At 41.9% G+C, this 27478-nt stretch overlaps 3 protein-coding genes across 4 annotated transcripts in view; all 3 read left to right on the plus strand.

Moving 5' to 3' along the window:
- htra3a (HtrA serine peptidase 3a) overlaps positions 1-1954 on the plus strand; it is a 4991-nt gene extending 3037 nt beyond the window's left edge. The window contains exons 6-10 of the mRNA XM_062387950.1: positions 720-834; positions 985-1035; positions 1121-1169; positions 1322-1417; positions 1553-1954. Coding sequence (XP_062243934.1) covers positions 720-834; positions 985-1035; positions 1121-1169; positions 1322-1417; positions 1553-1721 — 480 coding nt within the window. The 3' untranslated portion in view covers positions 1722-1954. The remainder of the gene's footprint in view (positions 1-719; positions 835-984; positions 1036-1120; positions 1170-1321; positions 1418-1552) is intronic.
- Positions 1955-13681: 11727 nt separating this feature from the next.
- Positions 13682-17552, plus strand: gpr78a (G protein-coupled receptor 78a). Its single transcript, XM_062388506.1, has 3 exons — positions 13682-14676; positions 15415-15528; positions 16053-17552. Exons 1-3 carry the CDS (start codon positions 13766-13768, stop codon positions 16294-16296), a joined length of 1269 nt encoding a protein of 422 aa, XP_062244490.1. The 5' UTR covers positions 13682-13765; the 3' UTR covers positions 16297-17552.
- An 813-nt stretch (positions 17553-18365) lies between these two features.
- On the plus strand, positions 18366-26992 carry cpz (carboxypeptidase Z). 2 transcript variants are annotated; one of them, XM_062388704.1, is made up of 13 exons: positions 18366-18635; positions 19111-19143; positions 20541-20592; positions 20692-21014; positions 21108-21323; positions 22492-22727; positions 23967-24128; positions 24231-24389; positions 24467-24602; positions 24695-24834; positions 25077-25176; positions 25877-26022; positions 26140-26992. In XM_062388704.1, exons 1-13 carry the CDS (start codon positions 18536-18538, stop codon positions 26341-26343), a joined length of 2007 nt encoding a protein of 668 aa, XP_062244688.1. In that variant the 5' UTR covers positions 18366-18535; the 3' UTR covers positions 26344-26992. The 2 variants fall into 2 exon arrangements, with proteins under 2 accessions (XP_062244688.1, XP_062244689.1); XM_062388705.1 differs by having other exon boundaries at positions 18368-18635; positions 22492-22688.
- Positions 26993-27478: the final 486 nt, after the last annotated feature.

A 27478-nucleotide genomic window follows, 5' to 3' on the forward strand; every position in this document is an offset into this window, starting at 1 on the left:
TGATGGCCTTTGTTTGACCATGATGGGTGGACTGATCCTCACTGTTTCTGTTCCTCAATTGAATGGGCCTCCAAATTCTAACGACCCAGTTAATTGAAAAACTCTAAAGTTCAAATCTGAATATCAAACAAATGATGTGTTATAGTACAAAATAGATCGAAATGAATCATCCTCAAAAATCAATGACCATCTGCATAATACCCATGTTTTTAAATAGCAATATAGGCTTCCAAACTCAACATTATAATGCACAGGATTATAATACACTTTGAACTAAAAATAATTTGGAGCAAAGGATGTCATACCTCTACTCATCCTCGTCTTCTTATAATAACTATTATTGTTACCACAAATAAGGAATACAAATTCAGTCTACTTGAGGTATGAATCAAAATAAAAAAAGAGCAGAAACCTTTAAGCCCATCTTGCGATGTTGTAAAGAGAAAAAGTTTCTTGAATCAGTCTGTTTATCCAGATCTGCTCCAAATTTTGTCCCAAACCCCCATTCATTTTCACAGAGTTTGTGGTGTGTTTGTGTAATCCTGCCCACTAACAAACAATAAAAAAAAAAAAGAGCAAGGAAAACATTGAGATGACAAATTGGGATTTCAGTCGAAAGGGAAATAATGTTTAAATCTCCACATATTGAATGGATTTAAAAAATGTTCCTCAAGTTCTGCCTTATTTTCTTTGTCTGAGTGTTTTTGTGTCTTTTTAAGGATGGGGAGGTGATCGGCATCAACACTCTGAAGGTGACGGCAGGAATCTCCTTCGCTATCCCCTCCGACAGGATCAGCCGCTTCCTCACAGAGTCACAAACCAAACACAGCAAAGGTCAGAGGTCAAAGCTGGAGGGGTGAAATTGCGGGGGGGAAAAGAAGACAATTAAAATAGAATTTTCTGAGATTATTGCACCTTTAGAAAAACCTTGAAGAGGCAGTTCCTAATATTTCTCAATAAACCCTCTTCCATTTGTTGTGACAGAAAAGACGAGACTACAGCGACGACTCACAGAGGAGCCACAGTCTGATGCAGGTCAGTGACGGTCCCAATGAAACTAACACCACTGTTGAAATGTTTGCGGTTTTCTAGAAGATTAATGTTGTGCTTTTCTTTCCAGAACTAAAGAGACGTTTCTTGGGCATCAGGATGCTCACAATCACCACAGAGTGAGTAGCACCACTAACTGTCTCCCTCGAGATCAGCATTTTATCTTGATTTCCGTTAAAAAATGAAGTAGGTTCTGTAGCATCTGACCAAAAGCAGGCTCAATGTTGTATGCATCAGTATTTGTCTTATTTATTCATTGTGTCTCTTTCAGTCTACTAGCAGAGTTAAAACATCATAACCCAGACTTTCCTGACATCCACAGTGGAGTGTTGGTGCAGCAGGTCATACCTAACACTGCAGCGGAAAAGTAGGTTCACCCACACACACGCACGCACGCACACACACACACACACACACATGTGAACGTATTGCTGTTCCTTCATCTGTTCTGATGTCTGTTGCCTCAATGTAATCTATTACTTGTGGATAATATTTATTTCAGGGGAGGGATAAATGAAGGTGATGTCATAGTGAAACTGAACGGACAGCCAGTCGACACCACTGAAGACGTTCACGAGGTGTTACAGGGGGACCAGCCACTCCTGCTGGAGATTCGCAGAGGCAACGACGACTTATTGTTCAACATCCACCCACAAGCTATTGTGCATTGATCAACAAGGCAGATCATTTGTTCTTATTTCCACAAATGGGCAACAAATTATACAATTGTTTGGCCATGGGTATTTGACCAAGGGCAGTTTTAAATAAGCTATTTATGAACTGATTTCTAATTATAGAAGAACATTTTTAGTCACGTACTTTGTGTGGTAGTTTACTGCAAAATACTGCAGACAACAATTATTGCACTGTACACTAAGGCTTCAGAATAAAAGCCTCCGGAGAAGTATCTGTGCTGTTTGCGTTTGTCTCAGCTCAGTTGTGCCTGGCAGCTGTGGTTCATCTGCACAGGAGGCAGATTCAGCTCAGTTGTTTATGTCTGCTTATCCCACTTCCCTCCTCTCTGCTTTGGAAAGAGTGTCTCTTAATATAAACAAGCTTAAACTGACACCTAGACACAAAGAATACACACAAACACACACACACACACACACACACACACTCACTCATGCATATACACGCACACACTTGATTTGAGCAGAGTGCTGTTACTGGAAAAGTCACTTTCCTCTCCCCTCTCCTGTTATGGTTGTGGAAATCTTTCTGAACCCTGAAGGTCGGGACAGAAAATCCTCTTGCGGCTGCTTTGCTGGTGTTTTGGATCCAAAGTCAGTCTGCAGCTAATGACAAAACTCGACTTGGTATAGAATATACTATAAAAAAACGCCCTTTAATGTGGGCACACTTTGGGTGGGGTTACAAGTCATTTTTAAAGTAACGTCATCATGAAGTGGGGACCCCACCAGATGTGTGCCTGTGTGGCCACGGCACATAAACTGAACCCAGACAGACGATCCTCACTGCTTATTCGAAAACCCACTGTGTTATGTTGCTATTGGCTGGAGGAGAGAAACCGAGGAAGAGAAGGAAGAAAAAAAGGAAAGAGAGGCCGAGGGGACGTAAATCAAGAAAAAGGGAAAATGTGCTGAAAGTGAACAAATTACCACCATATTACACAGTAGGAGTCTAACGTTAACATGTGTTTGTGTGTGTGTGTGTGTGTGTTTGTGTGTATGTGTTTGTATGTGTGTGTGTGTCAGTGTGTCACTGACCTAGTTTGTTGTACTTGTGTGTGTGTGTGTGTTGGCTGCTTTTATGCAAAATAAAAAATGCATTTGCTGCAAATGCATTTATATGAAGTGCAGTACATACAGTACATTTCCCATAAAGCCTGTAGGTTGGGGTCCTGCTCAATGGATCTATAAATCCATCACCATCTAGAGGCCAAATGGTGCCACGTCTGGTTTTCATTACACGCATGTATGATTCCAAAACAGGCCAGTAGATGGCGTGTTGGCTGTAAGAAAAACCAAATGCTCCTGACATGGCAACTGCTCAGACTCAGATTAGAAGAGTGATGTATATGCGAAGCAGACTATTTATAGCGCTGGTCTCTGACTGGGTGCTTTTGAAGTTAAAGTAGAGGGCACAGCTAAACATCTGGAACTGCATGCAGGATTATCATGGACACTGAATTCAGAGGCTTGGGATCGTGTATCTTTATTCAAAGCCTCACTGCTGCGAAAGGGAGTCTTGTTGTAATGTGTTGCAGAATAAGAGTTTTACCACTCGTACAGCTGTTTGTGTTGGTTGAGGCCCTGTTGGGCTCAGGTGGAGGATAAAAGAAAGCAGGAGGAGGAAAAGAAGAGCTTGTCCTCACACACCTTCAAACATGTTATCTGGCAATATTTCAATCTGCATTCTGTATTTGGCAAATATGTACGTGGACAAGATAACACCCACTGACCCCAAAGACGTCACTATGTGCAGTGGTGGGAAGTCCATATACTTTGTCACTGTATTCCAGTATGTGTTTCATGTGTCTGTGCTTAATTTGATTTATTTACTGGTAATTTTACTCTACTTCATATATTGCAAATATCTGTCCTCAAAGATTTTACAATGCATTATGTAAATTTTCATGTTTTTTTTTTGTATATTCTTTAAAAGTAATCAATATCTTGAAGGCTGATTGGTCCACTGATTCAATCATAGCGAACAGGTAACACCAGGATGAGACTCAGCCATTCGTTGTTTTCAGTTGATCATCTGAGGCTTTCTTCATTTATGTGACAAGTTCTGTATTATTCTTGTATTAAACTAAATTTAAAGGTGGCACAGATAAATATGTAGTGCACTGCTGTTGCATTAGAGAATATGATACATTTAGCAAGTAATTTTACTCACATTTACTTACTAGTTTATTTAAATGCTTACTTTTACTGAAGTAGAAATGTGTATGTGGTACTTTGTCTTTTACTCGAGTACACCTTTATCTTTTTTTTGTACTTTTACTTAAATAAAAGGTTCCTCCGCCACTGACAGTATGTAGACCATACAAGACATATGTCAATTTGTTGGCTACCTTAATACTGTACCTGGACAGCATAATTTTTGTATTCTATCTTTTATGATTCATGGAGTAGAGCGGGTTGCCCACAGGGTCGTTGGTTTGATTCCAATCTCCCTTATTCTCTGCTGCACATAAATGCACTGTATCAATGTGTATTAATGGATGAATGGCAAAACTGTACTGTAAAAGGCTTTGAGCGTTTATTAAGACTAGAATAGCATTATTTAAATACAGACCATTTACAAATCTTTAAAAAATCCACCTCTCAACTCACTTCATGATCTTTTATCTCTTCTACTTTCTGAGAGTATCTACCCACACGTTGACCCCATACTTTCAGTGCACAATGGCTGAGTAGCAGCCAGATCAGGGTCCAGGGACCTCATACCTCTGAAGCGTTAACCATAGGGAATAATGGACCTTTAGTTCAGTCACGTGTTCCAGAGGAAGTGGTGGTGATGCTTTTTTCATCATTCAGAGAGAGAAAGAGAAAGACTGACAGACATTTATAGCAGGGCACAATCATAATGCTCCCTGTAATAACGAACTGTGAGTCATCATTGACCCAAGCACCCAATGACATTCTGAGTGCTGATTAATGTTGCTAATCAGCTTCATCAACACACACATAGACACACACACACACACACACACACGTTATGTGTCACTCAAATTAACCTAAGCTTCGAAGCATTTGCTATTATGGGAAATAAACATTGAGATGGTGAGTGAGTTTGTGTGTATGTGTGTGTGTGTGTGTGTGTGTGTGTGTGTGTGTGCGTGTGTGGTAGGTTAAAACACTTATCTTATTTGCTCCTCCTCTCTTCCTACAGTACGTTGCCCACAGTGGTTCTGGTTAGTAAGGCGGTGAGTCATACAGTGAGAGTTGGATGCCAGACAGATGGAAGTAGTTACTTTTTTTTTCCACTTTTTCTTTTTTAATTGAGTCCAATCTGTCCAAACTTCTGTTGCCATGCCAGCTGCCCCAGTCTGCAGTGCGTGATTACAAACTTTCTCCAACTCACAACTTCACTGTAAACTCAGTGGATCTGGCTGACTGGAGATTTCGATTGTGGGCGCTTTCTATTTTGCCATTTTCTTCTTGAACCAGTTCCCAATCTTAGTTACTCGCTCCTTTGACCACAGGCACACAGGCACCCAGGCACACAAACACACATGTTCACACACACACACACACACACACAAACAAACACATACACATCTCCCCCCCCCCCACGTGTTGTTGGGTTGAGTAATGTTCTCTCTCTGCCTCCTCTTTCTGTGCATGTAAGTAGACTGTGCTTACACTCATAACAGATACTTTAGGACACTGGAGAGTATCTCTGATTTGCAAAGGCCAAGGTTGAATGTGGGAGCCGAAATTCCAGGCATTCCAGGTTTATTGAGTTGGTCTCTACGGAGAAATACTTTGGCTGTCCATAGTCCTTTGCATTTTTACTGGACTGAAGTGAGGCAGAGGGTGATGCCTCTCTTGATTTTGTCTTTGTCTCGTTCTTGGTCCTTGTGGTCCATCCTAACAAGTTTCTGTCAACAGAGAGAGAAAGCAGTGGTTATACAAAAGATGCAATAGGTGTTTGATTCTTTTCTTTCCCATTATGAATACACGTGCCAACCCAGATGCTTAACGTTGTTCTTCATTACAGTTGCAATCAGAAATATTCAACCCCCCAAAGATTTTAAGGATTTATCAATTAAAGTAGACAGAATCTTGTTCTTTGATCAAGATTCTGCTTCGGATGCCTTCTTTATGAGTTGAGTGATAAAGAAAATCAACATGGAAAATGCATGATGTAGTATTTGTGTGTAGCAGTATATTTTGTTAAGATAGCCATGTCACAATTATTCAACCCCTATATAATATTGTTGTTTTTACAGCTATCTTACAGTTTTTTTTTGTCCTAAAGTTGAGTTGAAACATTATTAAGCCTTTGGGAACTCTATACTGATCCTTCATTTGCTTCAGCTGTGATGCATATATAAACCCCACCCATGAAGGTATTCAAGGTGAGTTGCAATCATGGGAAAGACAAAGGAGCTTACACAAAAGCTTAGAGAGGAGATTATTTCATCACACCTGAAAGGCCTTGGGTAGAAGAAGAATTCCCCAAAAAATGATATTCCAAGAGACACAATTGGGAACATTATAAGGAAGTTTACAACTGATGGAGCAGCTTCAAACATGCCTGGCCATGGAAGAAAGCCCAGCATTTCATCAAGGACCCTCAGCAACTTAGTCAGAACAACTCAGATAAATCCCTGTGTGACTGCAAGACACCTACAGGATGACCTGATGAAGCCTGGTACAAGTGCTGCAGTGGCAACTATAAGACATGCACTGAATAGTAAAGGACTTAATGGCCGGCTTCAAGACGCACTCAGCTCTTGACCACAAGCAACATCAAAAGTCGACTAGAATATGCCAGGAGGAATTTGGATAAGCCTACAGAGTTTTGGGTGACAGTTCTATGGACTGATGAAACCAAACTGGAACTGTTTGGACGTATGGACCAGCGGTATGTCTGGCGTGTGAAAGGCCAGGCTTATGACCAGAAGAATACCATCCCCATAGTCCAGCATGGAGGTTGGTCAAAGATGATGTTGGGCTATTTTTCTGCGGCAGCAACTAGTAATCTTTATTGTGTACATGGCATCATGGATTCACAGAAATACCAGGCCATTTTAAAGAGGAATGTGATTCCTTCTGTTGACAAATTGAACCTTGGTGATCATTGGACTTTCCAGCAAGACAATGATCCAAAGCAAAATCTCCAAGTCCACCAAAGCTTGGTTGAGAAAAAGATCCTGGAACGTCCTGGAGTTGCATTCACAGTCACCAGATTCAAATTTGATTGAAAATCTTTGGTGGAATTTAAAGAAGGCAGTTGCAGCATGGAAGCCATCAAACATCACTGATCTAGAGGCTTTTGCACTTGAAAAATGGGCAAAGATTCCAATCGAGAGGTGTAAGAAGCTTGTCCGCACTTACCGAAAACATTTTTTTGAAGTTATAAAAGCTAGAGGATGCGCCACAAAGTACTGAAGCTGGGGGCTTGAATAATACTGCACATGCACATGTGTTGAAAGAGTTACATTTTTTCATTTGAACTTCAAAGTTAAGTCAACTTCTGTTGTCAAAATAACTAAAATACGCATCAATAAATATCTTTTGTTGTTTGATGAGGTTTTTTTGTCATTTATTGTCATTATCTGTCATCCACATCACTATAATGTCTATTGAGGTGAGGGGGTTGAATATTTCTGATTGCAACTGTACATCTCCAACACTTTCTTTGTCTAATTTGTTTAATTTTATTCTTCCATATAGTCTATTTCTCATTCACACTCCCCCTTTCTGCTTCTTTCTTTTCAGAAGTAAATTGAGTCTCCAGTGTATCTTTTTGTGGTCTCTAGCTTTCGAGCACTAAGACCTGTGGGTGTGAATATGTTTGACGTTAAATCCCCTGATAATCAGTTTTGCTAAATATTCTCTGAGCTCATAGATATTACAGGAAATAGAGTTGTAAAATTTCAAATTAGAGCTAATTTTCGGAACAATTTAACTGTTAGATTATCACCATTATTATCATTTACTTATTGAGAAAAGTTATTTATGTCCCTGATGTCCATTGACCGTACTCATCTGTAGATACCCTCCAATGAAATTTTCTGACAAAGTTTGGTCTGTTGATGCGTTGTTGAGTTATTTTGTACACATAAATACGCTAATACAAACAGACAGGGGTGAAAACAACAGCCTGCTTCTGACTTCACTTTGCAACCAGGTTAACACATGCTTCAATGCTGCAATAACCATACTAGACCTTAGTAGGCTGCAACTTTGACAGATCCTGAGTGACACTGATAAATTCATGACATCAGATAGGTGACCATTGCACTTTGTATTTGTTCCTCCAACAATGCTCCTCTCTAGGTTTGATGGCAGACGAGGCACCATTTGGTTGCCAGGCCACAAGTGAATACGAGATGGAGCCACTGGTCGCCATAGTGATCTTAAATAGTGTTGCTAAGTTGGTTTTATGAAATAAGAATGACTGATTTGTGCAGTTCTCCACTTTGTTCCCAGTATTTAAAGGGTCAGTGAATACAATTTAGGAGAAATGGGTCAAATTTGAATATAGAATGTTTTCACTAGTTTCTTTTTTTTTTTTTTTTTATCTTTGTTTTCTTTAGTTAAAGGACATTTAATGTAATGTAACTTCACCACTAGATGTAAGCTGTAAGTATAGAGTGGTATTAATCAGTGCATTTCCCAAAAATGTTAAATTATTACTTTGAGATTAAGGTATTTCTGTCGCGTCCTGAGCAAAACTGTTGAGAAAAACTCTTGCTGTGGTGTTAAACAAACTGCTAACTGAACTGGATGTCATTGAGTACACTCATGCCAAGGAAACACACACACACACATACACACACACACACAAACACACACACACACACACACACACACACACACGCACACACCCATACATACACACACAGAGACACGCTGTCACACAGAAATTCTTTTGTCAAAGCTCCGGTGATAGCTAAATCCTGTGAGCCTTCCCTCTGTCCCTCAGCTCCCTCATTCTGGCAGACTGCTGATTCATGCTTTCTAGTTTCTACCTCACTCTGTATGAGTGTATTTGTGGGTTTGTGCATGTGTGTCTCTCTCTCTTTCTCTTTCCCTCTGTCTCTCTTTCCTCATAAATCCGTTCTGCAGCCACTTTGCACAACTCCACTTCTTTCTCTTAAGGGGAATTTCTCTGGATTTTGAATTATTCAGTTACGTGTCCTCATCTTGTGACCTGCGTGGGCGTGTGCTCAAGTTTGCACTGACAATATTACTGTATGTGTGTGAGCTGGTTAAGATCATTGATGTGTGTGTGGGTGTGAAAGCAGCTTCTACCATCGCTGCTGCTTGTGCAGTTTATTCACTGTAATTGCCTCGTACTGAGAAGAATGCCTGCTGTGTTGGAAAAGGTTCCTGCATCGCTATTGATACCAGACTGTATAGAAGATATCATGGCTCCCTAAAAGTGAGGCAAAATCATCAGGCTTCCTCTATGTTAGCATATAGTAGACATGTTTTTTTCTTGAAGATAGTTTCTGTGATTTACCTTCTATAGAGTACTAATGTTTGTTAAAGTGCTACTTTATTTTGGTTTAAATTATCTATAAGATGCGATAAAATGGTGTGAAACATTGTGTTTGACACTGACTCACAATTGGACAATCAAGTCTACCTGTGAAACTTCACTACAGTGGCTCCATTGCCCAGTTACTATTCTGGTCAAATATCATCAGCGCAAGATGGAAGCATTCGTATCAGGTATATTTTGGCTTTATTTTTAAGATAATTACCTAAAACCCTCCATTAGTCAGTCAGAACTGAAGAAGCATTTTGAGGGGGAGGTGAAATGCCATCATGAAACATAAGCACTTGGGCAACTTCTGAACAAAGGACACATTATAACGTCTTGTTACCAGCAACAAGAATTTGATGTTTTCATCAGCGTGTGTTAGTTAGCAAAAACTACTAACCTACTACGGCTGCGAGTAGCACTGAATGAGCCTGAGCACTAGCAAACTTGTGACCTGATGCGTCCAAGAGGGAGGGTAGACAATGCACAGTCAAGTTACAACAACTTCATTTTCACGATGATCAGTAGGTGGCGCTATGACCCTGAGTTATCATTGAAATATGTAGCTTTTCAGGCCGGGACTCTGATCATAGATGAGGTTTTGGTGCTGATTAAACATTGCAGAAAAAATATTGTATATTGTAAACCAGCCAAGAGCAGTCCTACAAGGGATAAAGCATGTCACTTCCTGTCGCCAGCAGGTGGTGCCGTAACAATGAGTCATTACTGACATATTGATCTGTTCAGGCCGGGACTGTGATTGTGTGAAAGAAGTTTGGGGTTGATTAGACAATGCACAGAGGAGTAATGATGACTGCATTTTCTTTGGCGAAGGATCAAACTTCTGTTGGTAAAATAAATATTTATTTTTCTTGCACAGCAACGTTATCTTTCACTAACCAAAGTGTGAGTAAACCTGTATTAAAAAGTAAGATCCCCCTTTCCTTCCTTTAAACTAAAAAGAATCCAGATGTTGCGCTCGCTAAACTCAACAGACTGATCCATGGATTTTTTTCACTTTCTTTATCATTGTGATATTTTACATTTAATCGCAGGAAAAATTCATTGATTCCTCAGAGAATAAAGAATGGATCAGGTATGTATAGGCTGATATTTATGAGTATATGCAATTTGGTGCAGATCTGAAATCTAATTAGCAAATGTGGTTGAACATTACAGAATATTTGTAACATTTTTATTTAGTTATGTTTTCAAAAATTATTTTTTTTTAATTGGACCTGATTCATTCCACAGCCTGTGCCCGAAATGATCATTTCTAATCAAACTGTTTTGAGTGAAAATAAGAGGGAGAGAGAGAGAGAGAGAGAGACAGGGTGGGAAAGGGAGAGTGACAGAGAGCATGGATGAAAGTGAGTAAATGTGTGTGTCCGGACATGTGAGTGTCTGTTCGAGTTAGCATTTCCTGCGGCGAGACCTATTTATACACCAAGACTCCCACGCTCCAGAAACACTCACCCATGACATTTGTTTCCATTGTCGGCCCATCCTCACATCATAGTCTTATGTCTCTTTTTTCTCCATATCGCTCATTCTCCTCTCATCACCATCATCACTGCGCAGGTATATCACCGCAGGGGCCCGCTACCATCACCTCAGCAAAAGGCTTCGCTCTCAGATCTGTGAAGAACTGAAATGAACAGGAAAGACAGATCGGGGTCACCGCTGCCAAAAAGGTGTTACTTCTCTCCCTCACTCACAATGAGCCTCAGAGAGCTGAACCCAGGAGTCGGGACTGGGGGTGTAATAGTGCATTTAAATTTAAAGAGACAAAAATCCACCTGCAGTGGAATGAAGGACAAAGTAAAACCATTTTCCAGCTCACAAATAAAGGAATAAAGGCAAACTTAAGGTGATGAGAGAGTTCCATATTGTGCTGCACACTGTGGGAAATTCTGTGTTACGTAATGGCACAAACACGTAAAGTATATAAACAGAGTCATAGAGCCAGGAGGCAGTGGCTGAAGGGGAAGTCGGATCCATCCCTCACTTCCTCGCAGATCTTCTTAAGTGCTTCTGCCATCAGCATTCTGTTGCTTGCATAATATAACCTACAGCCGTGAAACCCAGAGAGGACACGTGCCCTCTTAGAGGGTTCCTTCTCGCTGAGGGGCGATTTCTCATTCCCTCTCTTCCTTTTTTATTCCTCCCTTTTTCTCTCTCTTTTTTCCTTCACAGCAATAGAGCCACTAAGTTAATACGCCACTGCCACAGCCGTTCCACAGATCAGGACGATGAAGAAGAGAAAGCGATTTGTTCATGTCTTATGTTAAATGTGATCTTCTAAGAACCTGTTAATGATTGAATATAAATGGAGCCTTTGGAGATGGTAGGGATAAGCAACATATGGGGAGCCAGGTTCGGAAAAAAAACAACACAGCCCGACCTCATGTCCATGGAAAAACATATATGATGTGTACATACTGAGGGAAAAGCTGCCCACACGTTTTCACACACTCATGCCTGCATGCTCACTGAGGGGAAAAAAATACAAACTATCTAGTAAACTGATGGATCGTAATGACAAAGCTCCTCCAACCGGTACAACTAAACATTTTTAACAAACACACGTTTTGTTGTATAAACCTATTATTTTGCAGCATAACATTTTGTCTGTGGGCATCGACAGATAAGGACCTCCTGCCAATAGGACAGGCAGACACGTGACTCTGTAGGACACGAACTAGCAACAGACATGGTCTTTCTGTGTTATATCTTCCTTCTATGTAAACATACTGTATAGTAACAATATTATTATTTAGCTTTTTGTCTGAATAACAGTAGTTTAACTACAGAGAGAAGCATAGACCTGACAGTACTGAAGCAAAGTTCCTGTCTTTAGTTCCCATGTGAAGGTAAAAAGAAGCCCTTTCTACTTTGAGATGATTTATCAGTGTCACAGCTAAAAACAATTGAGTGTCCATTCACTGGATTTCTTATCGTAATAAAAAACGACTCACCCAGGGACTGAAGGAAAAGACCAGAAGACAAAATAGCTATTTAATTATTCACATCCACATATGCACAACAAAGTACTGCAAGATCATTTTCACAAGCTTGTTGAAGACATATACTGTGGGGGATTGTTTCTTATTATTTAAACCTGTCAGAATAAGGCTTTAAGATGTGAATAGAAATAGAATCACCTGACTGCTGTGAAGGCAAGATGTAGGCTACTGTCATCCTTTTATCCCATCTATCCCTCCTGCACACTTCCTTCCTCCCCCTTAATCCCTTTTTTCTCCTACCAGTCCTCTCATATACTTCCCCACTCACACCACTCACACTCTTCACACCTGCATCTGCCATGTAAATGAATCCCCAACATGTCAATGTCGGATATTTTCAAGGAGTGTGTACGTGAAATTAACATGAGCTGGCATGCGGTCTCTTACAGGCATTTAATGGGACATCAACACAAATCAGAAGTGAAGAAGAGGAAGTTCAAAGAGTGAGGAAGTCACCAGAGATTTGGTGTTGCTATGGAGATGAGTGATTTTGTGTGTGTGTGTGTGCGTGTGTGTTTGTGATCCGGGTATTAGTCATGTTGTGGGGACCTAAATCTATTCACTTTACGGGGAAAATAAGTTCCCATACATTGTAAATCATTAAATTTAAAGTAAAGAAATGTTTTAAGCTTAAAGTTGGATTAAGGTTCGGGTTTAAATTGAGGTTAAGTTTAAGTAATGTTCAGGACATAAGACAAGTATTAGGTAGGATCAATTAAAAGGGTCCTCTGAAGAAATGGAGACACATCAGTGTATGTGTGTGTGTGTGTCTTTATGGTCCAGGTGTTATGTTGTGGGAACCTTAATCTGTCACATTATGAGGACTTGGCTTCCTTATTGTGACGAAAAGCAAATCTACATAAATTAAATCATAACATTTTAAGGTGAAGACATAATTAAGGTCAGATTTTAGGCTAAGCTTTGTTTGTATGTGTGTGTGTGGGTGGGTGATGCACAAAATCTGTTACTATCACAGCTTCATCCTCTCATGTTGGTCTACTGGAAGGTATTTACATGAAATATACTGTTTGTAAGAGAAAGTATTCAAGCAGTAACACAAACACACACTCACTTCACAAATCAGTATTTGTCCATTTGTTTAACGCACAGGGCCACAAACAGACCTGATCTCACGCCTATTGAACAGGTAATTTCTGCATAAATACACAACTCATCTTTCTGGGGAGGAAGAGAGGAATCTGAGTGCAAACAGCATGACATCACCCCGTCTCGGATATTCACTCCTGCTCGCATGAATATTGCTCAAGCGTCACATGACTTAGCTACCAACAGCACGTGCAGGGCACACGGCATTGGCCACGAGAGACGAGGCGCTGGAGAGTGATCGAGAGTAAACAGAGGGGAGAGAGGGAGTGGGATTTACTTTTACTTAACAACTGTAGTCATATGCAGGAGGGGGCGAGATACGAGCATCACTATTTGAATTTCAGGACAGCAGCGACATAGATCCTAACAGGTTTAAAAAGTAGTCCATGTCAGTGACAGTTGCTGACAGGGTGGTTTATTTTGGGGGTTTCAGCACTGGACAGCTCTCCCCGCGTGTCTCCCCGCGTGTCTCCTCTTCACACGCGCGCTTCTGGCACGTGCGCCGGGACGATGAGCATCTCTCAGAGCCGGTGGGGGGCACGAGCAGAGCGCATGGCGCACTCCCTCCACCATCCTCCCCACAACTGCTGCCGCTAAAACCTCGAGAGATGAGCACATATGCGGGGATACCGGAGTTCCTCCTGGAAGTGTCCATCGTGGTGATCGCCGTGGTCTCGCTGCTGACCAACGTGTCCGTGCTGCTATGCTTGACCCAGAGCGCCGAGCTGAGGTCGCACGTGCCCGGGCTCTTCATCCTGAACCTCTCCTTCTCCAACATCCTCCTCGCCATCGTCAACATGCCCGCCACTTTCCTCGGGGTGGACCAGAGCGCAAAGCCCTTCGGCCACTTGTTCTGCCAGGCTGTGAGTTTCGCGGAGACTTTCCTCACCACTAATGCCATGTTGAGCATGGCCGCGCTCAGCGTGGACAGGTGGATAGCGGTGGTGTTTCCCCTGAGCTACTCCAGCAAGATGCGCTACAGGGACGCGCTCCTGATCGTGGCGTACTCGTGGCTACACTCGCTCGCGTTTTCTGTCTCCCAGCTGCTGATGGACTGGGGGGGATACAGCCACACCTACGCATCCTGCACGCTGCACCTGGCCGGGGAGGAGAGGTCGATGCAGCTCGCAGCCTATACGACCTTCACGGTGCTGTTCCACCTCAGCAGCTTCGCGCTCTGCCTCTTCGTCCTGTGCTTCGCCTACCTGAAAGTTCTGAGAGTGGCCAGGTCCCACTGCAAGAGGATAGATGTGATCACAGTGCAGACCCTGCTGCTGCTGGTCGATATTCACCCCAGGTAAAGTCTACTGCTGATGGAGATGCAACTTTGAGGCTGAGGTTGTTCCCAGGGCAGTTTGACCAGATATGTTCCCAACTCAAAAATAAAATAACTTAAAATGCATTATTCATCAGTATTTCATAGATCAATCAACTATCTAATAGCAATGAAAATATACAGCTTCCAAATATGTAATAACTAATATTATAACATTTTGAAAATATTGTATGTTATGTAGCTTTAACTTTATTTCGTATTTTGTAAATCATTTGATTGATTATTTCATTTCAATTTATAGAGTACATTATAAACTATACATTATAGATTATAAAATCAAATCAGAGAAGTCACAGTACTTCAAAACACTATTTCCTAATTATATTATCCTTCCAGTGCCCTTCAGATCCCCATCACCATTCCATTAGCCTGTTAAGTTTAAATCCAGAGTAATAGCTATGGACCTGTCATGTTATATTTTGACATTTATGTGACATGTAACATCACCTGTTTGAACACAAATCTTAACCAATATGATCAATCAAATAAGTTGGTTCCTTGTGCTGGAGACACATGACAGTAATCCTGGAGTTCCATTCGAATGCTTTGGGGTTCTGAATGTTCACACATGACACAGAGCCTGTTTTGTCAAGCTGCCAATTATGTTTAGAACTATATATGTTCATTTTTATATATAAATGTTTTTTATTTATTATTTGTGGGGTGAGACATTAATGAATCGTTCTCTGTGTCTGTCAGTGTGAAGGAGAGATGTCTGGCAGAACAGAAGAAGAGGAGGCAGCGCGCCACTAAGAAAATTTGCATCTTCATCGGCTCCTTCATCCTCTGCTATTCACCCTATGTTATAACAAGGTAACACTCAGCAGTGTGACTCACTGACTTCCTGTGAAACTTGGTGACCTTCAGATGAGCTATTTGTACAACACTGACCTCAAAAATCTATTACATGTCCTGCTTGTCTGATCATGGGTTTGACTATTATGTTCATCTTTGTAGAATTTAAAAGACAACCTTACGGAAAAGCAGTAAGGTTGATATAATCTTAAATTAATTGAAGTCAAATCACCTCTCTAACATAAACATTTAATAAAAATAACTGTTGACAGAATGGGAAATAAATAGTGTTCTCCCCTGTTGAAGGTCAAAGGGCTTTGTTACATGACTTGTATTTATATATACTGGCTGATATTATGCTGTACTTCTTGGGAGCCGTGAGTGGATATGTCCACACTGAAGTCTCTGCCCAAGTTATTTACAGCATCATGAAAAGTGACTGTATTTCAATAAGGAGATGAGATGGTAACTCAAATTATGGGTCTTTTGATGCGAAAGACAAATTGGCTTCTCAACTTATGCTGCTTGTATTTCTCCTACAGGTTGCTGGAGTTGTTGCCCTCCATGCACATCCCTCGGTACATAGGTATCACCACCAAATGTCTTTCCTATGCCAAGGCCTCCAGTGACCCATTTGTCTACTGTCTGCTGCGGCATCAGTACAGGAAGGTCCTTGTCAGTATCATCGGCCGGGTTCTGAGACAGGATCGTTACTCGCTGTCTGCCCACAGCATTAGCAGCACACTGGACACCGCAGACGATTCCTGCATTGCTAGGATTACTTGAGCTCAATATGCTAGTTTTGAAGTGAGTCATTACCTTCATCACCGTCTGCAGGAAGGTTCAGAGGTCAGGCACTTTAGAAATTCGCTGCCCCGCCAATGGAAAGGTGTCAGTGCCTTGCTCAAGGACACTTGAGGGCCTGAACCATGGGACTGTTCAAGCCAGTGTAGACAGTGAGACCTCTGATGTTTGCCAAAGGCCCTTCTCAGAGTGTTGTTTCCACAGGGCTCATTACTTTACCTGCTGAGGCAATCCCAAAGATACACCACATGAAAACCACAGCACTATGCCATCAATGGAAATGTGTGTTTTAAATTATCTTAAATTTTTCAGGAAGTGGTCTTCATTTTTCAGTGCAAAACTGGGGGAAAACATTATTGACTGTTTTGATGCTAATATTACAGATTGTGATATTTTTTAAAAGAAATGTGTGAGGATGTTATATCATAGAAAAAAACACAGATTTAATAATAAACCCTACTGGCACAGATACACTTAGTCTACTGTTTGAGTAAAGCATCATTAAATGTCATACAATGATACTGTTGGATGTATCTATTATATATTATCTGACAGTTGTGATAAAAAAGTGGTTTACACTGTTTTGCTACATGAACTCTCAACAGATCATGTTCACATCCACAAAGTGTGAACAGTTCAAACAGATTAATCTGAATTGTAGTATTTTTTTAGGTTGAAATAGAAGAATTATAATTTGAAAACACATTTACCTTACTATTCCTTTAACTGTCAACTTTTTCAACTCCCCACCCAATCATTTCCAAGTGGTATTACACATGTCTACTGCTCTTTTCACCTCCAAAGTGTGAATAAACTGTAAAAATCACAATTTAAACTAGAAGTCTCCCTATCTCTGTTTGCAGGTATTTCACACATATTTCTTGACTGGGTTAACTCAGACCCTGTGCAGTGGTGCTCTTCTTTTTTAATTCAATTATCCATTGTTAATCTGGTGGCTCTGCAACGTAGCCGCAATCTGAAGTAGTGCAATTGCCGGGTAAACAGAAGTGCTTTTGGTTACTTAATGGTAGACGTGTTTCCTTGGCGTGGTAAATCGAGCCTTCATCTGTCAGTGAAATCTTTTATGAAATTACACAATTGTATGGTGAAAGTGAGGCTTATGTGGCCGACGGTTTCATCTTTCATAGCCATCACACTGTAGCCTTTTCCAATGATCCAAGCTCCCATGTGTCACTTGGTCAGCAGAGTCTCTTGTTTTGACTTGTGTTCCCACGAATTAAAGTCAACCTTATTGTGAAAACCCAATGAACTCAGACTTGATCAAATAAACCCTTGTTCAAGTTCCCCTGCATTATTTCATTCCAGCAAATCCATTGCCGACTCAATTCTCTATTTCCTGTTGCGATATCCTCTATACATCCAACCATCAAAACTTGTGTTGATCCAAACCTTTGCTGACTTCACTCAATCTTACCAGCACCATGTTTGGCCATGTGCACAAAACTGTGATTTCACCTGTTGTAAAACAATAACAATATAAATTAATTTTAACTCATTAAATCAACAATATAAATGTAACTAATAGTCCACGATTCAATCATTGATTGTCATATATCATATTTCACACAACAAGGACATAAACTAAAGTGGCTCTTAATTTGTAAAATCCACATTTTCCTCATAATGATGAGAAAAGAAAAAAAAAAGAGTCTATTGTTACTTTAAATCCCCCGCTGACCCCACAGGTTTATCTTGGGACCCTCTGTAAGGTCCTGACCCCATCTTGGTAACCACTGCTGAAGACTTAATCCCTGAAATTGCCTAATGACATGATTACTATAAGAATACAAAGGGGAAGGGGCTCCAGCCTGAAGACCCACTAATAGTGCCCGAATCTATTCTTCCATTTAATAGGGGAAGATTTGTTAGTCTAACAATACAAGCATGAACTTGCTGCTCCTACCTTTATACGAGCCACGTTCCTTCCTCTCGTAACACCCCCACCTCCCCAACACACACATACACACACACACAAGCTACGTGCAGTGAAATTTGATCGGTACTAGCTCGTAACACAGTGCGCCATAATCCTGGCGCGCCGCACTTTTTTCTCGGGTCAGGGATGCTCCGCGCAGACAAAGGAAGGAGCTCGTCTCTCCGTGATGTGTAGGTGGTAATTATCGGGAGGGAAAAGTTGCCGCTTCAAACGCGCACTGCCACATCACACACCGAGCAGCTCGAGCATTGCCCGTCCTGCAACATGCGTTTAGGACTTTTGGTGCTGTTCTTCTCCTGGTCGAGGAGCTGTTGGTGCGCCCCACAGCAGCAGCAGGTCTGTCATCCCGGAGACGAGCTTTTGGGTAAGACGACTTCAGCTTCAAATAACCTGCTCGTGGAAATATGCACACTGAACCACAGCAAAACGTGCGGGCTAACGCGTCATGCGTAAAAGTGGGGCTCAGTGAGAACAGTAAAGAACATGTAAAACTACAAGAGGAATGTTTGTAAACTTACTGCTGCTCAACACGCACTTGGAATTAACCTTAACGCTTTGATTTAGTGTTTACAAGTCTCTCCAGTCTCTAATCCACAGACTCAGGAGAGGCGCGTGTGCTCTGATCGCAGAGTTGACACATTACTGCTCACACAGTGTTGGTGACACATGTCACCGGATGTTTTTCCCGACACAATCACATCAGCCTGGAGATGAGCAGTTTACAATAAAAGTTCAGGATCCTTGACGTGTCCACAGCGCGTGAAGATGGCGCCTCCTAGCGGTGCATTTGTGGCCCATCGGTGTGTTCTCATGTCTGTTGTTCTGCTTCTCTTTCTCAGGAAGATGCACTAGCAACGTTTATGAAGAAAAACGTAAGTGGATTAATTTTTGACCTTTTATAAAGCCTATTATAAATCACATGCGGCTGTCTAAAACGTTACATGAGTGCCCCTGTAGTCGAATTTCCAGGCCGTGACCTGACCTTCAGGGCTGGAAGAAGAAACAGAGTTTGAAATACCAAATTAACCTTGACAAAACTGACTCTCCCATCCACGACCTGACTATTAACTTTGACAACTCTGTGTTAACCCCCACTCAGACGGCTAGGAACCTGGGCGTAACACTCGACAGCCAACTCTCCCTTACTGCCAACATTTCTGCAACAACACGGTCCTGTAGATTCATGCTGTACAACATCAGGAGAATACGCCCCCTTCTCACTCAGAAGGCGGTGCAGGTTCTGGTCCAGGCTTTGGTCATCTCACGTCTAGATTACTGTAACTCGCTCCTGGCATGTCTACCTGCTACTGCCATCCGACCTTTGCAGCTCATCCAGAATGCAGCAGCTCGACTGGTTTTTAACCAACCTAAATTCACTCACACTACTCCTCTCCTCCGCTCCCTTCACTGGTTACCAGTGGCTGCTCGCATCCGGTTCAAAACACCAGTACTTGCGTACCATGCTGTGAACGGATCCGGTCCAGTCTACATCCAGGACATGGTCAAACGTTACACCCCACCCCGTTCACTCCGCTCTGCTTTGGCCAATCAGCTCGTTGCTCCCTCACTGCGAGCTAAACAATCATCAAAAACACGACTGTTTTCCGTCCTGGCTCCTAAATGGTGGAATGAGCTCCCCATTGATATCCGGACATCAGAAAGTCTACACATCTTCCGCCGAAAACTAAAAACATACCTCTTCCGACTTTACCTTGAATAAATAAAAAAAATAAAAAAAAAACACTAACAACTTTTTGAAACTAACACTTTAGTAGCACTTAAATGGCACTTACTTATAGCACTTTGTAGTTTTGCTTTATTTGAAGAAATTGTATTTTCTTGATTCTTGTCGTCCTTGGTATGTACCCTCAGGTTTGAATGCACTTATTGTAAGTCGCTTTGGATAAAAGCGTCAGCTAAATGAAATGTAATGTAATGTAATGTAATGTAAATGCTGCTGCAAGATGAAACAGGCCTCCTCTCCAGACAGCCAGTGTGAGGGGGGGACGCAGCTGCAGCGTCTCACAGGGCCACAGAATTTAAAGAGGCAAAAAATGCCTCACATTTTCAAACACCAGCTGCTACATTAGTCAGATCTAGTAGTTTTATAATGACTCATTATATTTGTATGAAAGATTTGTATCCAGCACTTGCCCTAAAGAGACTCAGCTGTTTCAAGAAATTGTCTTAGATCCAAACGGAACACTTTATTGAGTAAGGGTTAAGTTAAGTGAAAAGTTGAGTTACCACGTCTTCTCTCTTCCCACAGCCACGTGTACAGAGCTAAACCTGGGCTACTGCAATGATATGGAATACTCAAGGTGGGTCATAGAGGTTGGTACTAACTATCGATCTGAATTTTCTTAATGAGCTCAATGACATCTGATTGTGGGTGTTGTATTTACACTCTGCTGCTCAAGAACCATATTTCCAAACATCCTTGGCCACCGGACTCGCTCGGATGCTGAATCAGGGGCAGAGTACCTCCTCCTCAGTGTCATCCACGGCCTGCTCAACGGAGAGTGCTCCCCCGAGATACGCCTCATAAGCTGCGCAGTGATCGCCTCGCCCTGCCGGGACGACAAGATGATCAAGCCATGTCGCAGCACGTGTGAGACCTTGAGGAAGGACTGCAGCCACGCCTTTGAGGCCATCGATATGGCCTGGCCCTACTTTCTAGACTGTGACCGCTTCTTCGCCAGCGACCAAGAGGGCTGCTTCGACCCGCTGGCAGGGATGAGAGGTGAAGCTCAAACTTTCTTTTGCACCGATGCACATCCTGTGAAACTAGCACACCTCTCCTTTTCCTCTCTAAACCCTGGTATCCCTCCTCCAGCCAGACAAGAGCAAGCAATGTCCAGCCTCTCTCCACAAGAACCCAGCACCATCATCCAGTTCACCTACACCTCCAATTCCCAGATGTACAGCTTACTGAAGAGAACCGCAGCCAAGTGTTCACATATCTCCCACGTGTACAGCATCGGACGCAGCACTGAGGGCAGGGATTTGCTGGCCATCGAGTTCACCAACAACCCGGGACAGCACGAGCTAAGTGAGTAAGGAACTGCAGCAGGTCTTGTGATACACTCTCTCCGTTTAGCTACCCTTGTTGTGTTTCAAAATCTATGGATAATATATCCTCTTGATTTTCCATTTACATGTTTGGAGATACTTCATTTGAACCTGACATTGACATGGCAGCGTCTTGGAATAGTGGTTGTGGTGAAAGTGTCCGCAAACCATTTCTGATTGACCCATCCTGCATTTATTTGCCTCTATTGAATTGCCGGTGTTGAGGTGCTGTAAACAAGAACATGTGATATCTACATAGAATTTATACTTCAGGTTCTGCCTCCTGCACGCTATGCCCAGGCGCTATCCCTTGCCTGAATGTCCTTGACATTTTTCAATTGTTGAGATATATAGACATTCTTTACAGAGGGCACATATTTACTCTCCATGTTCATTTAGTCTCTTTAACTCATGCTTGTTCATGGCCCTCCTTTGGTGCTTGGCAGGGAGAAGATAATCACATTATCTATAAATACAGCTCTGTAGTGGAAATAACACGGTGGGAGTGAACTAAAACAGTAGTTAAGGTGAAACTAAAACAAAAACTAAAAATGAGCCGAAATATACAGCAAACCTCAATAGAGCTGAGCTGAGCTGATCTGCACAGCTCATTGCTTCTGCCTTACTTCAAACCAAGGGGGCATCGGCGTGCATAGTTGTTAACCTGCTGGTGAACATGGTGGACAAAGTAGCAGCTAAAGTGCCTCTGCAGCTGATGGAAAACAAAAACAGGAGGGTAAATGTTGGTCTTTCTTTCACCATGTAGCCAAAATCACTATTCCAAATGACAGCGCCCAAATCACAGGCCTTTCTGTGTGGACTTGACTTTGTATGTTTATCACAGAATTGGTTTTCTTCGGCTTCCTCCATGAATCTAAAGACATGCAGATTGGGGTTTGGTTAATTGGAGACTCTCATTGGAGATTAGGGGTCAATGATGACTTCTCTCTATGTTGGCCCTGTGATACGCTGGCTACCTGTCCACCTGACCACAGGATAAGTGGTATAGATAACGAATGGATGGATTGATGAATGTCTGCCAGATGCGTCTCAGCAACTTTCTAAAAGGTTGATAAATGGATATTGTGTTTGTCCATAATGAATTCATACAGCTATAATCATGTCTGGTTCTGTTCTGTGCACCGTAGCGGAGCCAGAGATCAAGTTGGTGGGCAACATGCACGGCAACGAGGTGCTGGGCCGTCAGCTGCTCATCTACCTGGCTCAGTACCTGTGCTCAGAGTACATGCTGGGCAACCAGAGAATTCAGACCATCATCAACACAACCCGCATCCACATCCTGGCCTCGATGAACCCTGATGGCTATGAACTGGCCGCCGCAGAGGTAGAGGATAGAAATGACCCGGAGCTCAACAACCAGGAAGTAAATCTTGTTAACAGTTAAAGAAAGACAAACCGCCATTATCCGCTCTCTGTACTATCCACTGATCTTGCCGAATGGGAGGAGGACTCTCTCTGCCTCCTGTCTGTCTGTCCATCTGTCTGTCTGCCCATTCGTCCAACCATCCCTTTGTCTATATAGTCTCACTAGTCTAGAACAGGTCCCTCCACTCACGCATATAAAGTCTATAACCAGCCAAAGATCTGTGCATAAGCAGAAATACAATTGAAATGATATAAAAGGAGGTCAATATTTCCAATTTGAGTCAACCAGAGTCTGCCAAAACCCTATCATTATTATTATTACTTTTATCATTATTATTATTAGTAGCTCTGCGTATCCAGCCGTATATCATTCACTATTATACTGTAGATTATATTGTACATGTACTGCTGTATATGTATGTTACACTCTATGAGCAACTCAGAGCAGTTTTCAGGTCATGGATTGAGCCATTTATAACAACCTGTCACTGAGACACTTGCTCTGCATGTTTACATTCTGTAGACTGATCACATGTTTGCTCAAATGTGCGTCGCAGTCATTTGAAAAGCTGACGCTTAAAACTCTGTGCTGGTCACATTGTGAAGTCCACAGCAATGAGGATCATCTGTCCATGCATGTAATGTGTGATTTAAACATCCGCACGCAGCTACTTGTCATGTTTCGAGGGGTTTAAGTCGTTACCATGTATATTTTGTGAATCAGTCATGCAGATTGCACCTGTACGACTGATTCACAATACATACATGGTTGTAAGCTCGCAGCATATTGTACCTTTTCACTACTATGGCGTAATTTGAAATGTGTTTATGTCTGTGTTTATGTAATATAGTATCTATTAGATATACTGAATGAACGTAAAAAAGTAAATTAAAACCTCAAATTTTACATTTACTCTACATTGGTATGCATATGGTTATATATACTATATGTTTTTTGGTTGTTTTGGATAAATCAGAGATCACCATTTTCTGATTTATTCTCCTGGTATCGTTGCATCGACTTTTCCTCATGACGGATATATGGTCTTGTCTACATGTTAACAATATTATTAACAAAGATAATCTTACATGGTCCTACCTATATTCCTGACTAATATTCATATATTTTCTTCATGTAATCACTGCTCCTACTAATGTCATCAGGAATCTTGTCAGTCATGATAGAGACGTCTGACCCTTTGTAATGCCTCTAGTCGTTTGAACCGATATGTTTCAGGGTCACTTGATGAATAGTTGGACCAGTGGTCGGGCCAACGCCCAGAACCTCGACCTGAACCGCAATTTTCCAGACCTCACCTCTGTCTTCTACCGGAATCGCCGCGGCAGGCACTACCGCATTGACCACACTCCAATCCCTGATGCCTACTGGTTTGGAAAGGTGAAGGGACATTAGTTTTATTTTTCTTAATCACATTTGATAGTTATTCATAGATGCTGCATTTCAGCCTTGATCCCCAAACTGTCTGCTTTTGGGCTGTAGGTGGCACCAGAGACCTATGCAGTGATGAAGTGGATCAGGTCACTGCCCTTCGTTCAGTCCGCCAGCCTCCACGGAGGAGACCTGGTGGTCTCTTATCCCTTCGACTTCTCTCGACACCCCCAAGAGGAGAGGATTTTCTCACCTACTCCAGATGAGCAGGTAGGAAAGGAGGATAAGTGTTTGTTGTCAGCTGGATAATATTCATTGTTTCACCACCTTGATGTCCCGCTGCTCAGCTCTTCAAGCAGCTGGCTCGCACCTATGCGGACGCCCATGCCACCATGTCAAATAATGACACAGAGAGGTGCGGAGCCTCCTTCTACCGAACCAGAGGCATCATCAACGGGGCGCTGTGGTATAGTTTTGCTGGTGGTGAGATGCAGAACTTTTCAAACTAGAGACAGCACCACTTATACATCCCCCCCCATTACCTGTGAAGGACTCATTATGCACATGTCATGCAGGCATGTCCGACTTCAACTACCTGCACACTAACTGTCTGGAGATCACTGTGGAGCTCGGCTGTGACAAATTCCCCTCGGAGGCCGAGCTTTACCCAGAGTGGAAGAGGAATAAGGAGGCTCTGCTCAGTTTTATTGAGTCTGTAAGTGTCTGTTAGGAATTCTTTCTGAACTGGGGTGATAATTAAGTTCTCAAACATTCATGCCTCAGCTAGAAGTTGCAAAATCAGTAAGTGTAAAATAATATTTGTCAATTCAAAGTTTCTACTTTCAAAGCTAAGAAAGATCATACATTAATAAAATGTAATAAAAGGTAGGTTCTCTGTGTAGAGCTATGTAGCTGTATGAGATATGGCTGTCCTCTGAGCTGCCTGTCTCTGACCAGGTCCATCGAGGGATAAAGGGAGTGGTCAAGGACCTTGACGGCAACGGGATAAAAGGTGCTACCATCTCTGTCAGGGGGATTAGGAAAGATGTCACCTCAGGTAAGTTTTAATATTTTAATTATTATTCTTTTTTATCTGTTATAATCTTTATTCATCCTCTCTAAATAAACCTCATCATTGTCAGCACTGCCTAAACAGTCAGTACACTTGAGATACAGGAAGCCCCTCATCAAAGGAAGTAGATTCATTCGTTCAGTAAAAAATACTTTCAATGCTCGATGGACCGGAACAATTAAGGGACATTTTTTAAACGTTGCATTGCTGAATTTAAACGGATCAATACAAAAATCAATCAATAACAAACATACATTTATAAATATCGACAACATGATTGCTAGTATAAAGTGAAGCCAAATCATCTAGATCGCCTCCCGGTGGCTGGCTACAGTAGAGGTCATAAACCCTGCCTCCTCAATGTAACTATATGGGTCATGGATCAAACTAAAAACATCTCAGCACATTCAATAATTTTGTCTCATAAATGTTTTTCTGTTATTTTAGTCTTAGTATCACACTAATGTAAATATTATGGTATTATGGTTATATCTCTTTTCTCCAACTTTTAGGCATGGATACTGAAGCTGTTAATCCCAGGTTACAAAAGTTGGATATTAGACATTTCATTGATTTTCTCCCGCAATCCTCTTTTACCACACTCTTCCATCACTGTCTTCTCTCTTTGATTTGTTTGACTGCCCATGTTTCACTGCCCCACCCTGTTTCCTCTCTACCTTTCCAGCTGAAGATGGAGACTACTGGCGGCTGCTGAACCCTGGTACTCACATCCTGACAGCCACAGCCAAGGGTTACTCCAGGGTCACTAAGAGGGTTCATCTGCCTCACAAACTGAACAAGGCGGGACGTGTTGACTTTGTGTTGGAGAAGGTTTGGATCTTCATCCTAATTTGTGTTCAGTGAATACGATCATCAGACACACTTGCAGGGTCATTAGCTCACCACACGTGCTCTCCAACCTCATCTTCTCCCTCATCCTGCCTTCAGGTTCCTGTGGAGCCCGATATCGACGACCACCTCTTCCCTACAGTAGACACGTGGGATCGATTTGACCCCTACAACCAGTTTGGGCGCAACAGCGAGCCAGACGCTCGCGAAGGAGAGATCGAGCAAGAGGAGAAGCCTTGGTGGTGGACTTACTTCTCCCAGTCTGGCATTTCGCCTCCGCCCTGGCTGCTGAGAAGTGTCTAAACTCACTGTCGGGTCAATGGAGATCCTAGCGTACCACTGCAGAGGGTGACTGGCGATGGATGGCGCCACATCCAGTCCAACCAGTATCCGCATCCATGTAGCAGAAGCTGTGAAACTGAAATCAACAGTACCTAAATATATTTCACCGCTTCCTGGAAGGATGTGAAGAGGCTTTTTCCACCAGGCAACACATTTAATTCTGGTCTGTAGGTGTAGGAGTATTGACCAATATTGCTTTGCAGCTACAATTATAATTTTTTTTAAATGGAACCACTGGGAAATAAATGAGTTATGCTCAATGATAGGCCTTTAATGAAAATCACAAAAAATAATGTCATGCACGTATTTGGATATTGTGATTATAGATAACAACTTCCAATGGGACGGCAGCTCTTTTAATTAGTTTGTTACATTTTTTTTATTAGGTTTGACTATTCTGTTCCGCAGGTAATATATATCTTAATTTAGTCCCATGTAATGTATTATACAAGGCCGAATTTATGGACCACTAAGGGCATTTGATATTGAGCACCACATTTATGCTTGGGTTATCAGTAACCATGCACGTTGCAAACAATTGTACTGATTTGTAGATTCCTACTATGTTTGTTTTCCACAAGCTTTCAAAATAAATATTTTCTGCAATATTCTTTTTCTTTAAATGTGTAAATGATTAAGTCGCATGGTGTCAGGGTTTAAGACAGGCTCTACTTCTTTTAAGGTGGCACTCAAATGCTCAAGTACGCAAAGATTTTATAGTGTGCATCCTATTCGTTAATGCAACTGTCCAGTTCATCATTATGGCTGAGTAGCGACCTCGTCTGAATCCATTTCAGGTTTTTCCTCTTCACCAGTGATGTTGCTGCAGGATGCGAGATCAATGTGTCTTCCACTCTGATTTGATCAGTGAACATGTATCTAAATGCTCTGTAAAAATTTAGTGGGGTAGAAAGTACAGCTATTTGCAGATGTATGTGTTACGAGTAAATTCACACGATACATAAATCTACTGAAGTACAGATACATGAAACTGTGCTTTAGTACAGCAACCAGGTAAAAGTACTTTGTTACTTCCCACCACTGCCTCTTTTTCACAACTCAACTTCAGCGGCTTTTGCAGCTCAGTGTCACTAGA

This window comes from Platichthys flesus, chromosome 5 (genome assembly GCF_949316205.1).
Source record: "Platichthys flesus chromosome 5, fPlaFle2.1, whole genome shotgun sequence".
NCBI lineage: Eukaryota > Metazoa > Chordata > Actinopteri > Pleuronectiformes > Pleuronectidae > Platichthys > Platichthys flesus.

Bases quoted from the DNA above. Each gene is read 5' to 3' on its own strand.
- gpr78a (XM_062388506.1), top strand. From the start codon at position 13,766: ATGTCAGTGACAGTTGCTGACAGGGTGGTTTATTTTGGGGGTTTCAGC. The intron at 14,677-15,414 runs GTAAAGTCTACT...TGTGTCTGTCAG, and splicing joins CTGGTCGATATTCACCCCAG to TGTGAAGGAGAGATGTCTGG. The intron at 15,529-16,052 runs GTAACACTCAGC...TTTCTCCTACAG, and splicing joins TCACCCTATGTTATAACAAG to GTTGCTGGAGTTGTTGCCCT.
- cpz (XM_062388704.1), top strand. From the start codon at position 18,536: ATGCGTTTAGGACTTTTGGTGCTGTTCTTCTCCTGGTCGAGGAGCTGT. The intron at 21,015-21,107 runs GTGAAGCTCAAA...TCCCTCCTCCAG, and splicing joins CCCGCTGGCAGGGATGAGAG to CCAGACAAGAGCAAGCAATG. The intron at 26,023-26,139 runs GTTTGGATCTTC...TCCTGCCTTCAG, and splicing joins TTGACTTTGTGTTGGAGAAG to GTTCCTGTGGAGCCCGATAT.